Raw genomic sequence first — 11,739 nt, 5'->3', positions numbered from 1 at the left:
TTTACAAAATTATGAGGGGCGTGGATAGGATAAATAGACAAAGTCTTTTCCCTGGGGTCAGGGAGTCCAGAACAAGAGGGCATAGGTTTAGGGTGAGAGGGGCAACCTTTTCACAGAGGGTGGTACGTGTATGGAATGAGCTGCCAGAGGAAGTGGTGGAGTCTGGTACAATTGCAACAGTTAAGAGGCATTTGGATAGGTAAATGAATAGGAAGGGTTTGGAGGGATATGGGCCGGGTACAGGCAGGTGGGACTAGATTGGGTTGAGATATCTGGTCGGCATAGATGAGTTGGACCGAAGGGTCTATTTCCATGCTGTACATCTCTATGACTCTGTTTGAGCAACAAGTGAAGTGAGCTGTTTCACATTGCTACTATGCAGTTACGGCACAAATAGTGTTCATCGGTAACTGAATGCTGCACTAAAAGCCAAAAAGGCAGTCTGCTTACCTGACAAAATGAATAGTGTGATATATGAATTTTATTGCTGGTGTGATGTGTTAAGTAGGCCGTACATCTCAAAATCAGACAGGCTGTCCCTTTGGCTGATTACGAGTAATGTACGGAGCGAATCCAACCTAGTCCACACTAACATTGAATCTAATTCTGCCGTTGCACAGCACTTGATGGATAATCCTGAATATGCAAAGGATTGCTTTGACAACCAAAAATTGATTGAAAATTAGACTTGTCGCAGACTTGCATGTACTAGGAGCTACATACATTATTGCACAGGACCCTGTTCTTTAGAGACAATCAGAACATGTGCCACACATTGCACCCATTTCAACCCAGCAAAATATGTGACATCATTTGTTGGTCAGACCATTGTCTGGGTTAACATTTAAACAAAGTTTGGCACTTGCCTGTTGATCATCATGAATAGGTATATTCTCAATGTTTCTTCCAATCAGAATCCCTTACCAACCAGTCAGTGTCGTCTTCTCATGCAGTATAAATGCTGCTCCTCCCCTCAAATAGGCTTTTTTCGGAATTGTCCCGATGTGTACCAGACGAGGTGCTTGGAAAAATGTCTTTTCTACCACTATGACTGTTTGTTTAACATAAGGTTTACCAGACTTATTCCTGGGATGGCAGGATCAATGTGTGAAGAGAGACTGGATTGGTTAGGACAATGTTCACTGAAGTTTACAAGAAGGGTGCTATTGTGGAAACCTACAAAATTCTGACAGGACTAAGGCAGGGAGAATGTTCCAGAACCAGTTGGTGGCAATTGAAGGTTAGGCCATTTAGGACTGACTTGAGGAGAAATTTCTTCACCTAGAGAATATTGAACCTGTGGAATTTTTTGCCACAGAAAATGGTTGAGGCCAAAACCTTGAACATTTTCAGGAACGAGTGAGGAATCGTTCTTAGGGCCAAAGGGATCATGTGAGGAGAAAGCAGGAGCAGATTGAGTTGGATGATCAGCTGTAGTCCTGGTGAATGGCAGAAGAAGTTCGAAGGGCCAAATGGTCTATTGCTTCTGTCTCTATGTAGTGGAAGGCTTTTCATGTCGTTGTTTTTGTCAAAATAATGTATACAGGAAGAGCATGGATACTGATGATCAAGCAATGTTTTTGGAAAATTAAAGTAAAATAATAGGATTTGGATATTTCACAACAGTTATGCACGAATGTTTTTTCTGGTTCATACCTTCACTAGAACTTTGGCTTGACTGAAGAATCCACCTGTTTTCTATTTTTCAGTTGTTGTGGCCTACTGAAGCAGAATACTACTTAAATTATGTCTTAATGCTTTTAAAATTGCCTTTTTATCTGTTACAATAAGCATTTTAATTCAAGTTTTGATTTCATATTTAGATGAGTCACATAAGATGATGAACATTTTTAAGTTGCCCTATCGGCTGGTGTTTGCTGTAGCTTCAGAAGACTCCATACTCTTGTACGACACTCAACAGACAGTGCCCTTTGGTTATATCTCAAATATCCATTATCACACCCTAAGTGATATAACATGGTAAGAAAAGATTTTCTAAGGAAGATCCCACTATTCAATTACTTTGAATTTACCATTTTGTTCACATTGCTTTGGAACCCCAGTCCTTATGACAAGTGGTGATTCACATTAATGAGGACTTTCTTATCTTGCAATCTTATTCATTCCTAATAACAAACCTTCCATTTTTCCAAGACCAGTTTGAAATGAGGATAGCGTCTTGGCTTTGATTGACAACTAGACTAATTCCTTATCATCCTCTTCAAAGAACTGTTTTCTGGTGTCTGTTTCACACTTCACAACTATGAGTTTACCTCTTTTGTTCTGTGTCTAAGTATAACTACATTTAAGCTTTGTCTAGCTCTGTATTGCCTATGTGCACTGTCTGGCCTTGAGGCTTAGATGCCAGTTGATTATTTAGGTGGAATCCTGTGTCTGCTTCTCTCTTGTGTTAAAGTATCTGCTGATGGATGTCCCATTCTTAACTTCCATAACTTTGAAGTTGCACCCATATGACCTATCAGGTTGGCATGTTTGAAAATATTGTTTAAGCAAATGGCATCCATCTCTTGGATCTCCTCTTAAATGTTGCTTAGTGTTTGTGACAAGAGGCAAAAGGAAGTGGTTTGATAATGTTAAATGGTTAAAGAATGAGCTGATTTTACCTGGAAATGCAGAAGTTGTTTTCCATGGATCCTATCATACATACTAATTGTTTTGTCAGACGTAGATGATAAATATCATAAAATAATAAAATAAATTTTTTGTTTTAAGAATAAGTAATCTTAATAAATTTATGACCTATGCTGTATTGGAAAAATGGAAGATTAGGAATGAATAAGATTGAATGATATGAAAGGCATAAGGATGGGCTTCCAAAGCAGTGCAAAAAAAAAGGAAGTTCATAGTTTTTCAGAATCATTGCACAAAGTTGTACATTGTTGGGAAGAAGTTCCAATGCCCTTCATTTAAGTTGAAATATTTCCCACCGGATTCTCTGTTTACAGTCGTCTTCCACCAAACAACATCAGGTGGGGCATCCATCCTCCTCTGTGTACAAACGCTCATAACCTACTTGCAGATTCTATATATTCCATTTTCACTTGTAAAGTAATCAGTGGCTTTAGATGACTCGTTTATTTAGTTACTGTGTTTCTGTTCATAAAGGACTTGGGGCCACTCAAGATGCAGCCACATTTGTAAAATAGCCTTATTAACCAGAGAGTCATAAAGGTTTATGGTAAAAAATCTCCTCTGAACCCTCTCCAGGGCAGTCACATCCTTCCTGTAACATGGATTCCAGAATTGCACACAATACTCTAGATGTGGGCTAACCAGCATTTTATACAGTTTCAGCATAACCTCTCTGCTCTTAAATTCTGTGCTTCAGTTAATAATATTGTCTTCTGGTGAGCCCCAACCTTGTGCTGTGCCAACCTGTCAGTACATCAGCTTGACCCACCATCAGAGTGAGTATCTCACTGCACCAAATGAAAATGCCTAGAGCTTAGTAATGAATTTGACTGGGGATGTCATTGCGATTGTACACATTTATTTAACAGGGTGGGAAGGGTGGGATATGTGCTGTTTTGGGAGGCTTGCTTGCAACTTTTATTTGAAAGTCTGATGGCTTTAATTGGAGACATTTGCAGGTTTTGTTTCCTCTTTGCTCAACTGTGAATGTTTTAAATAGACAAATTCTGAGTAAAGGTTCTGGAATACTTGCTGAGTCGTGTCGCTTTATCCTTTTGAATAGGTCACGCGATGGGTTGATCCTCACTATTTCATCCACTGATGGATACTGCTCCTTTGTCACATTTGAGAAAGATGAATTGGGTGTACCTTTGAAAGAAAAGCCGGTGCTGTCCATCCAGACCCCTGGCATCTCGGAGAAAAGACTGAAAAAGGGTCAGGCAAACCGACTATCTGCTGGCACCCCAAAACAGACCGAGAGCAGCACTCCTGCTCGGACTGTGGATCAACAGGACCCTTCTACCTCTGCTCAGCCAAACACACTCAGTGCAGTGGCAGCCCCTACTAAAGAGGTGCCTGGTACTCCCGTCACGACTAAAGCCTCTCCATCCTCGGCGGACAGTGCTGTACAGGGCAGCAAGGCTTCTCATTCCCGGAGGATCACCTTGAGAACATTGGAGGCCTGGAGCAAACCCAGCAAAGCACCCGTGCCAAGGTAAGGTTGAACATCTGGTCTGTTGTCAACTCCTTAATCGCTCCAATGTGTTGTTCCTATTGACATTGTCCCAACTTGCAGTTGGTTCAAAAAAGCTTCAGGAGATTTCAGATATTTCAAAAGCAAAATGTAAATCGAAATGTTTAGTAAGCATGATATCCATATCCGGCATTTTGTTTTGATGAAGGGGCGTTCAAGGCAGGGAATCCAACATTAACCTCCATGACATATACTAGTAGAATTGCGATCAAAAATTTCAGGTTTCCAGTCTGCAATCTCCATTCCAGGAAGGGGAAATTCCTGAAACTGATGAATAAATATAATGAATAAACTGATATCTGTTTTCATTTAGTTTCATAATTTGCTGCTGTGGGTTATTTGCCTCATAGCCTGACATAGCCCCCACCCACAAGTCAGGTGCTGGACCAGGCAGATGTGAAAATGAGATGTTAACACCATTAAGCTGAATGTAGGACTACTTTGTCATCATTAAAGACAGTGTGCACAATAAATTAAATGCTTGGCAGCAACTCATCAAGGCTCCTTCAAATCCTTGGACAGCACCTTTTAAATTCATTACCCTCTACCACTCAAAGGAAGAGATATATGGAAGCATCATCACTGGCAAATAATTCTCCATGTTGGGGCCACACTGTACTGACTTGGAATAATGCTACAGTTCCTTCACTAGCATCGGAAGAAAAACCTAAAGCTTCTTCCCTAACAGCACTGCAGCAGTGACGACACCATTTGGTGAGATCACTGTCTCCTTTTCAAGAGCAGTTAGGGATGGGCAACAAATTGCCGAGCCGTTAACTTCCATCAAAGGATGAGGAAATGGTGCTGCTCCACGTGTATGGCTCCCATTCCGTGTTGCTGCTGGGAATGTACAATCCACCAGACACTAGAGCACTCCTCACTCAGCATCACATGTTGATGTGGAATGGTGCTTCTCTGTTTTGAAGCACTCCACATCACACAAAGGCTGCACATAGAGTTAGGAGGAGACTGAGCTTCCAGCAGAGTGTGGGGGGCACCATGGTAATAGGAGGTCATGATGATGATGCTAACTGGTCAGAGAGCAGCTGTCTGAATGCACATGGAATACAATTACACTGTAAACTACCTTATTGCTCCATTTCTGACCAGACTGTGTCCAGGAATTATTGATACCAAAGTTTGACTTGTCCTGCTCTTATACTAGTTTGAACTATCTTAGTGACTAGATTAGAGTGGTGCTAGAAAAGCACAGCAGGTCAGGCAGCATCCGAGGAGCAGGAAAATCGATGTTTTGGGCAAAAGCCCTTCATCAGGAATGAAGCGGATACTGTCTGACCTGTGTTTTTCCAGCACCACTCTAATCCTGACTATATTTCCAGCATCTGCAGTACCCACTTCTGCCCTGAATTATCATAGTATTGACATTTCTGAATTCCGATCAGGATCCACACAGACTACTGAGTGAGTGTTAACCTGGACTATTATCAAAGGGTCAGACATGGAAAGCATAAGCTAACAATTGCTTAACAACTTCACCAGTAAAGTCAGCAGTTTTATCCCATTGCATGTACAAATGAAGTTAATAGACAGGTGGTTTTTAAAAGCTCTTCAGTTAAGTTGCATTAATCCTGTTTGCTACTTGTCAGTTTAATCATTACAGTTGCTATATATTGTGATTAACTTCGCCTCTTCATATAGTCTACAATATTGAGTGGCCAGCCCATTGAATAGGTTCTCAAAGCCAAGAATGAAATTCACATTGATCAGTAACACCAAGCAGGAGGCAGGACCATGGTAACCTGGCTTACCGGCCGCTGCATTCTCTATACGTTTGATATCAGTGAGAAAGGAAAACCGGGTCAAGTATAAAACAGACGACAATCTACTGTTTTCCATTTCGTGTGTTTACCTCTGAGGAATTTCAACTCTCATGTTGTACGTAGCTGGCCCTTGTTTGGAAGCTGACAAGAGAAGAGAATTTGGTCTGATCATTGTGTGCACTTGGTCTTGTAGTTGTGTGCATTTTGTGCTGAAATGCCTGGGTATTCTGTCCTTTATATGATTGGGGACTTGGAGTAACGCCCTGTTTTTGGGGTTGTTTTTTGTAGGCGAATCTCACTGATGCCTCTGAACTCCAGTACTTCCAAGGTGACATCAACACCCGTCATAACCCAAGCAGAAAACACAGCACATGGTGAGTCTGTGATATCTGACCATTAACTAATCAAATTTGAAACTTGTTCTTTTTCAGTTATGTTCAAGATTAAAAGCATTAACACGAATTTAAAAAGGCTGAGGTGACAATATAAGGCGAATAGATGAAGGTGTTACTGATGGTAACTGCATTCTTTGCGTTATAAGTGACTCCTAGAAAGTTACATTAGCGAAGGAGGCCATTTGGCCCACTGTATCTGCGCAGGTCAATAAAGATCTGACTACCCTAGTCTCATTTTCCAGTTCTTGGCCCATAGCCCTGAAGGATATTGTACCAATGAAGATCTAAATACTGCTTCATTGTTACAAGAGTTTCTGACTCACCACAGTTTCAGGCAGACAGTTCCAGACTCAGCCACCCTTGAGTCAAAACACTTCTCCTCATGGATGTAAGATAAGAGATGGAAATCTTTGTTCAATGCTCATTGACCTACCTTGGAATGGAAAATGGGCATTCCTATCCAACCTCTCTATCCCCCTCATAATTATAAATGCCTCTAACAGGACCACACTCAGCCTTTGCTGCACCAAGGAAACCAACCCAAGCTAAGTAAATCTTTCCTCATAACTCAAACCCTCCAGCCACATAGCATCCTGGTAAATATCCTGTACCCTCTCTAATGCAATTACATCCTTTCTGTAATGTGATCAGAGCTGCTTGGCCTATATGGTTTCAGCATAACCACCTTGTTCTTGTATTCGGTTCCTTGATTGTTAAAGGTAATTGTTCCATTTGTGTTCTCAAGCACCTTATCTCCCTGCCCTGCTACCTTCAAGGATGTTTGTGGATACCAAGGTCCCTTGGTCTTCAGTAATTATCTGTGTCCCACCTTTCTTTGTGTAATCTCTTTCCTTGCTATACCTGGCAAGTGCATTACCTCACTTATTTTCTGGATGAGTGCCTTTTGTCACTGCTTTGCCCACATGACCAGTCCATTGATGTTCTCCTGCAGTTTGTGGCTATCCTTGTCCCAATTTTCCTGTAATTCACAAGAGTTCTTCATCATTTCCACTACATTTTCATCCTCTCCCTCTCACTCATGTCTGAATATTAGCTCCAGATCTGCCCCCTCCCTTGGGGGCACTGGCTGAAAATTTTTTTCTTGATACATTTTACAATTTTACTCAGTCCCTACCTTGCACACCGGGACCACCCCAGTTAATAACTGAGTAGTTAAAGTTCCCTAGTATTTCTGTCTTATTCTTCTCTGAAATTCTATTTCATGTGGAATCTCAGTTCTATTACAATAGTTATTGTGTTTGGAGTTCACTGTTTGCATTTGTATCTGAAGACAGACCACTTACAGTTTCTGATATCTCTCCCATCACTTATTCTCTTTCAATATTCTGTATTTGGAAAATAAAAACATTTTGTCAGGTACTCACTTTGAGAGTCGGAAGGATGGGTAATACTCCTGGCAATGACCATTGGGGTATAGTCAGTGCCTCAGAAGGCTTGGGGAAACACTTCAGGTATCTGAAGAGATCAAACTTCTCTTGCCAATTCATAGGACACCCTTGCTAGTGACAAATTGATGTGGAGAAAATTAACTTGTGGGAGCAGTGAATACATGAAGAGACTTCATCAGGAACTTGCAGAGGTAGAGTTGAGGTGTTGAAGGCAAATTACCAAAACACTTCATGAGCTGGAGTGTTTAGGGTCCCACCTGCTGTGTCTGTGGCAGAGTCTGCTAAATAATCTGCCATCTCCAAATCTCGAGAACCAGCGAAGAAGCAAATCACCCTCAATCCTGAGAGACTGCCCACAAAAGAGAAGATATTAATGGCAGTAAGGACAATGGCCCCAAGAGCAGAAGTTATGGATTTGCTTTAATGATTAATATGCTTGGGGGGGGTGGGAGGGTAAAAAACACATCAGATATATTCTGAAGCTGAATCAAAATGGGACTTGAAACGAATCTGCCTCCATGAATGCTGCCAGATCTGCTGAGTTTCTCCAGCATTCTCTAGTTTTCTTTTAGTTTTATGTTTAGTTTCAGTCTCTGGGTTTTACTGCTGAGCCACTGTCAGCTGGGTGATAAGACAGTGGGACTGGCCCCATTGGTCTCAGCCATGAAAGGGGAAATGATTTAACCCAGGGTTGCTGCTTGCTGCTGTGATATGCTTGAATGTATTTCAGATGAGAATAAGATCCAGTCTGTGGTCAGGATACCCAGAGGCAGAGAGATCCTGCTGTGTCACTGGGGACAAGCAGAGGAGGAATTGGTGTGGCTAATCTGTGGTGGTGGGAGCAAATGAGTGAAGTGTATGTTTTGAATAATGAGACATTGGATGAATGAATACTGCCTGAATCCAACCAGCAATCCTTTCATCAGTGTAAGATGTAGGCCATTCAGCCTGTAATGTCTCCACTGCCAGTCAATAAGATTGTGGCTGATCTGATAAATGTCAACTCTACTAGTTTGCTGAAGTAGCCACTCTTCTAACCTTTTTGACCTTGAACAGTGATTGTTGCTGGGATACTCAACTTGCAGAGGTATTGTGATTGTGTAGTGTTCAATCCTTGTCTGATGGCAGCGTGTATAGTTCAGTTGGGCAAAGCTACGTTTTATAAATTAAACATGTTTTCTTTTTCAGAGGGATCTTCTCCTTCCAATGATCCTCAGTGCAAGTCACCAGATGCTAAACGTTTGAGGATTGATGATCAACAGAGTGTCAGTCCCACAGATAATCTGGAAACAAATGATGATTGCAGGAGGGACAAATGAACATTGCTCAGAACTTTTTTAAAACATGTACTTTGTATAAAATTCTGCAGTGTGGTCAGTTTTGCTGCAATGTGTAGATGTATATGCGAGCTGGAAGTTGCAGTGTAAAGCATCTCTTAATTTTCTTTTTGTTACCAGTTTTTAATATTACATCCTTTCATCCTCTTGGTATTGGTGACATTAGGCTGTTGCTAAATGTGAATAGTCTTGTTTTAGTTAATCACTGTACAAAGTATCAATTATAAAATTAAAAGCATTTTCTGTTGATAGAAATGTGCACTTCATATTCCAGTTCCTAAAATATTCAACTTGATGGAGCACATCTATTGCAGCTCAAAGATCTTGGGTACTTGAATGTGTACTTGAAGTGCAGTGACTTCAGAAATTCTACAACCACTTTGTGCACAGCAATTAGAATGATTAATGACCTGCCTAATAATGTAAGTTAATGAGTGAATTCAAGCCACACTCTCATTTGGAACGTTTGACATTGCTGTGCATTTTCTGAGTGTAGATTTATATCTGTCAGGTCTCATACACCGAGAGAATGGGCTTGGTATAAGGTTGGAGCCAGGGACTTGGTTGTCACTTTACACTGACCCACTTGTTCTCAGCCCCTTTCAGAGCTGCCGTGTAAGTGGAGGAGTAGATTGCTTCACTTGTCCCCAGTGAGTTGGGAGAAAAGAACATTAAAATGGAAGTTTAAATGGCTGTAATGGTGGTGTTTGAGGGGTACGTAATATCTTGTAAGCACAGCCAGACTCCACCATGATGACCTAGAAGTGCCAAATTGTTGATTCGTCTCAGTTTCCTCCTAAGCTCCCCACAGATCAGTCCCATTCCCTCCGTGTGATATCAATAAATGACAGGTTTGGATGTAGCATACGTTATGGCCCTTTGTAGTACATCACTTAGCCTCCAATGCAGGTACTGTCCCCATGATACTGTTCCAGTGTTTTAACACTGGGTCTTACTAATAATGGGAAATTCCATCATGCTTTTGACCTGTACCAATGCTTAGGCAGGTATTGGGAGTGAGGATATGAGTTACTTGCACCCAGAATTTCTATCCTGATGGGATCTTAGAGCTGTATTTATATGGCTGATCCAGTTTATGGTCAATAGTTTAAATTGGGCTATTTAATTAATTGGATTATTACCATCGCTGCTTATTGAAAGAGCTATCTGATGTAGGGTTAAATTTGACTTGGAACTTACCATGCACTATAAACGATGATCACATTGATTTGCTGGGGGGGAGTTTGCTACTCTTCAACTTTTTCTGAACAGCAAATCTCACCACATCAAGAAGATGTAACACTCCTTATTCATTGCACTATGATTGCTTATAGGGAGGTAGCAACAACCGTGCAAGACCATTGACCCTTGAATTGAAGCTACTTGCATAAACAGGTGAGAGAAATTGGAACTTGGTTTCAAAGAGGCCAGATACAGGCATCAGCTACTGAACCTGAGAAAGTTGTGAACAACACAGCAGCTCCTCACACGACCACATGTTGTAAGCAGTCGTCTTTTTCAGAAAACGCTTTATTCTCAGGATGTGGGTGTGTGCCGTATCTCACATGTAGCCAAATAGGTGTGTCAGATTCACTTCCTTTCCCTCAATGCCCTGCAAGCATTCACAATAGCGAGGGTGAGTTTGACTTTGGGTGATTAGGTTTTGCTGAATGATACAAATTGTAACACACTGTCCAAATTGAATGAAAAATGAAAGCTATAATCGATGTTTATAATAACATTAGCAAATCATCTGTGTCATCAGGAGAAAGTGAGGACCGCAGATGCTGGAGATCAGAGTCGAAAAGTGTGGTGCTGGAAAAGCACAGCAGGTCAGGCAGCATCTGAGGAACAGGAGAGGCTACATTTCGGGCATAAGCCCTTCATTCCTGATGAAGAGCTTATGACTGAAACATTGACTCTCTTGTTCCTCAGAATCTGCCTGAACATCTGTGCTTTTCTAGTGCCACACTTTTCAAATCTATGCCATCACCCAAAGACAAGATTATCTCAAGATATTCCCCTATAAATCTCTGGAAAATCTAATGTTATTGCCCTTCCATTCTCAGGCTGGGGAAATTCTTCCGCAGGCAGCTGAGGCAATTTGGCATGATGGTGAATACCCTTGCTGACTTTCATAGGTGTGCCATCAAGAGTATTCTGTCTGGATGTATAGCAACCTGGTATAGCAACTGTACCTTTCAAGATCGGAGACAGTTACAGAGAGTGGTGAACTCAGCCCCGACAATCACAAAGGCCAACCTCCCATCTATAGAATTCATCTACCAGGCCCACTGTTAAGGAAAGGCTGCCATCATTTTCAAAGATCTATCCCACCCTGGCAATGCTTTTCGACAACCTCTACCATCGGGGAGAAGGTACAGAAGACTGAAAACATGCACCAGCCAGTTTCGAAACAGTTTCTACCCTACTGTTGTTAGAATACTGAATGGACTCACAAACTCTTAACAATCGCCTGTACCTGTGTTTTTGTTTTTGCTGCTGTTTACCTATTATTTACTATCTATTTTACTTAACTCTGTGATCTACCTGTATTGCTCGCAAGACAAAGCTTTTCATTGAGCCTCGATACATGTGACAATAAATTCAACACAATTTGAATTAGTGCAA

At 41.3% G+C, this 11,739-nt stretch overlaps 1 protein-coding gene across 2 annotated transcripts in view; it reads left to right on the top strand.

Moving 5' to 3' along the window:
- chaf1b (chromatin assembly factor 1, subunit B) overlaps positions 1-11,283 on the top strand; it is a 52,689-nt gene extending 41,406 nt beyond the window's left edge. Inside the window, exons 11-15 of one of the 2 annotated variants that reach the window (XR_006313235.1) lie at positions 1,824-1,980; positions 3,716-4,147; positions 6,256-6,341; positions 8,960-10,744; positions 11,178-11,283. Coding sequence is in view for 1 of the 2 variants with exons in the window: in XM_043701236.1 (XP_043557171.1) it covers positions 1,824-1,980; positions 3,716-4,147; positions 6,256-6,341; positions 8,960-9,090 (806 nt within the window). In the remaining variant the exon portion in view is untranslated. Of the gene's footprint in view, positions 1-1,823; positions 1,981-3,715; positions 4,148-6,255; positions 6,342-8,959; positions 10,916-11,177 lie in introns of those variants that run through there. The other variant, XM_043701236.1, reaches the window with a different exon arrangement.
- The last annotated feature ends 456 nt before the right edge of the window (positions 11,284-11,739 follow it).

This window comes from Chiloscyllium plagiosum, chromosome 12 (genome assembly GCF_004010195.1).
Source record: "Chiloscyllium plagiosum isolate BGI_BamShark_2017 chromosome 12, ASM401019v2, whole genome shotgun sequence".
Classification (NCBI taxonomy): domain Eukaryota; kingdom Metazoa; phylum Chordata; class Chondrichthyes; order Orectolobiformes; family Hemiscylliidae; genus Chiloscyllium; species Chiloscyllium plagiosum.
Note: the sequence above shows the minus strand (reverse complement) of the source record. Positions and strands in the feature narration are given on the sequence as shown.